The 2066-nt window shown below is 36.9% G+C and overlaps 1 protein-coding gene across 1 annotated transcript; it reads left to right on the top strand.

The window, feature by feature from the left end:
• On the top strand, window positions 1-1672 carry LOC129572138 (uncharacterized; the record flags this gene model as incomplete). Its single annotated transcript, XM_055452059.1, is given in 2 exon segments — window positions 1-849; window positions 939-1672. Coding segments are annotated over 2 exon segments (945 nt in total). The 3' UTR covers window positions 1385-1672.
• Window positions 1673-2066: the final 394 nt, after the last annotated feature.

The following is a 2066-nucleotide window of genomic DNA, read 5'->3' as shown; positions in this document are numbered from 1 at the left end:
ATGTGAGCGCTTACAATGTAGCTCGTTTGTCGGATTGGGGACATCCGAATCGACCGCAAGGTCTAACAATAACTGCAACGAATTTCAATGATTTTATTCGACGCCTTTCACCTTTGGCACATTTCACTTTAACAACAGAAAACTTGAACGAACTGAATGCTATTGTTGATGTCACCCTGAAATCACCACCACGATATTTATGCATCAACTCAGTTCTGACCATCAAGGGACATTTTGTAAGAAGCTCCGACATTCAAGTCTTCAAATGCCAACCACCGACGAATTTGGAACAAATTCGAGTATTTGCTACACACACTTTCTACGTGGATACCGATCTTAATCTCAATGGCATGCCCTGCATTGAACTGCATATTTTGGCAAATAAATGGCACATTTTAAAAGAGTCAACCTTTTATTTGAATGGAAACGATGGATCATCGCTACCATCGTTGGAATCATCTGGAGCGGGCGGTAGGCCAGGTAATCCAGGAATGAACTCTGGCAACTTCTTTGGAATAGCACAACAAATTGTCAATGGCAACCTACTAACAGTTCAGCTTAAGAGTGGCGATGGAGGAGACGGACAAGACGGCACTGGTAGTCCAGATGTTGAACCGACATTCTATCCAGAACGTATTCATGTGGTTCGTACAGCGGAGGACATAAATAGGCAAAGTTTTCAAGACCGTATTCAGGAGTACATTGACCAGCACAGCAATGGCATTGTTACTTATTATAACAGTAAGAACGATAAGAAATTCGATTTTGGTGTTACCGTTGAAGATGTCAAATATAATTACGAAATAAAAGCGACACAAACGTGTGGTCCATCTGGAATCGGAGGTTCGGGTAAGAAATTGAATTATGATTCGAAAATTGCCTTAGATTAGATAGAATCATTAAATACAGTTTTCTAACTAAACTCATTACTTTCACAGGTGGTAAAGGTGGATATTCTGGATATTATCACTTTATTTCAACAGCAAGTCCAGAAACTGCTGCAAATAAACTACCGAGAGTTGTGAAAAAAATTGGCAGTAATGGCAGCGCTGGTGATGACGGAAGAAACTGTGTACTGTATAGAAGAGACGTTGTTGCTGACACAAATATCGTCAAATTGTTTGATGCTCTATACGTTCAAGACACAACATTTACCTCAAGCTTGATCTCAATCGATGAAAACCGCGAACAGAGCATGAGCATCATTTCACAAACATTTCCAAATTCACCCAAAAGTTTTGACATAACACCAACTCTAACGGCATACAAAAGCGTTTTACAGGAAAATTTTAATAATCCAACTCTCTTAGATATTGTACAGAAAACATTGAAATCAATCGATTCTAATGAGGAATTGGATCGTTTGAAGGAACTAAGAGATTGAAATGAGATTTTCGTTTTGAAGTCTAAACAGCTGAACAAAATAAATGGCTAAGTTCAATTGTTCAGGTGTTTTAGATCAAAAGTAGTTTGAATTACGGCATTTCAAAGTAATTTCATAAGTTAAATTGAAAGGGAAGTCTTGGTCCTTATCAAACATGGCCCAATACCAAAAAAAAAACTACTCATAATTTATAAATTTATAATTGATAACGATTCAGTTGGATTTTAGTAAATTTTACTCATTCGATAAGGTAAAAATAAATAGGAATCGGATTTTGAGTGCACTTGATTTTTGATTTTGAATATGAAATATCTCTAGCGGCTTATGATTTATACGAGTCAAGGCGAGTAAGTACCAATTTCCACGAGTTATTATAAGAGAAACGTAGACAATCTGAATGAAGACTCGTGAATCTTAAAGATGTACAGCGAAATGCAAAAAGTATGCAGACTTAATCATAAACGACGAAAAATATGAACGGAACCAAATTCTTCTTATCCAATTAAAGGATGTTTCAGCAATTTCCTTATTGTAAAAAGTTAATAATGCGCTTTATGTGTTACTTTTTCGCATGCCCATGTCGTGGACTGCGTAAAAGTATTGCATTTGGCCCAAATTTTAAGACACCCCAAAAGTATGATTTCTATCCGTTTTCGAGGCCGTAGAACACGAAAAAATGGGT

The sequence above is a fragment of the Sitodiplosis mosellana genome, unplaced genomic scaffold, assembly GCF_009176505.1.
Source record: "Sitodiplosis mosellana isolate CC-2019 unplaced genomic scaffold, AAFC_SMos_1.0 Smas_scaffold_4268, whole genome shotgun sequence".
Lineage (NCBI taxonomy): Eukaryota > Metazoa > Arthropoda > Insecta > Diptera > Cecidomyiidae > Sitodiplosis > Sitodiplosis mosellana.
The sequence above is the reverse complement of the archived record's forward strand: the minus strand, read 5'-3'. Positions and strand labels throughout refer to the sequence as shown.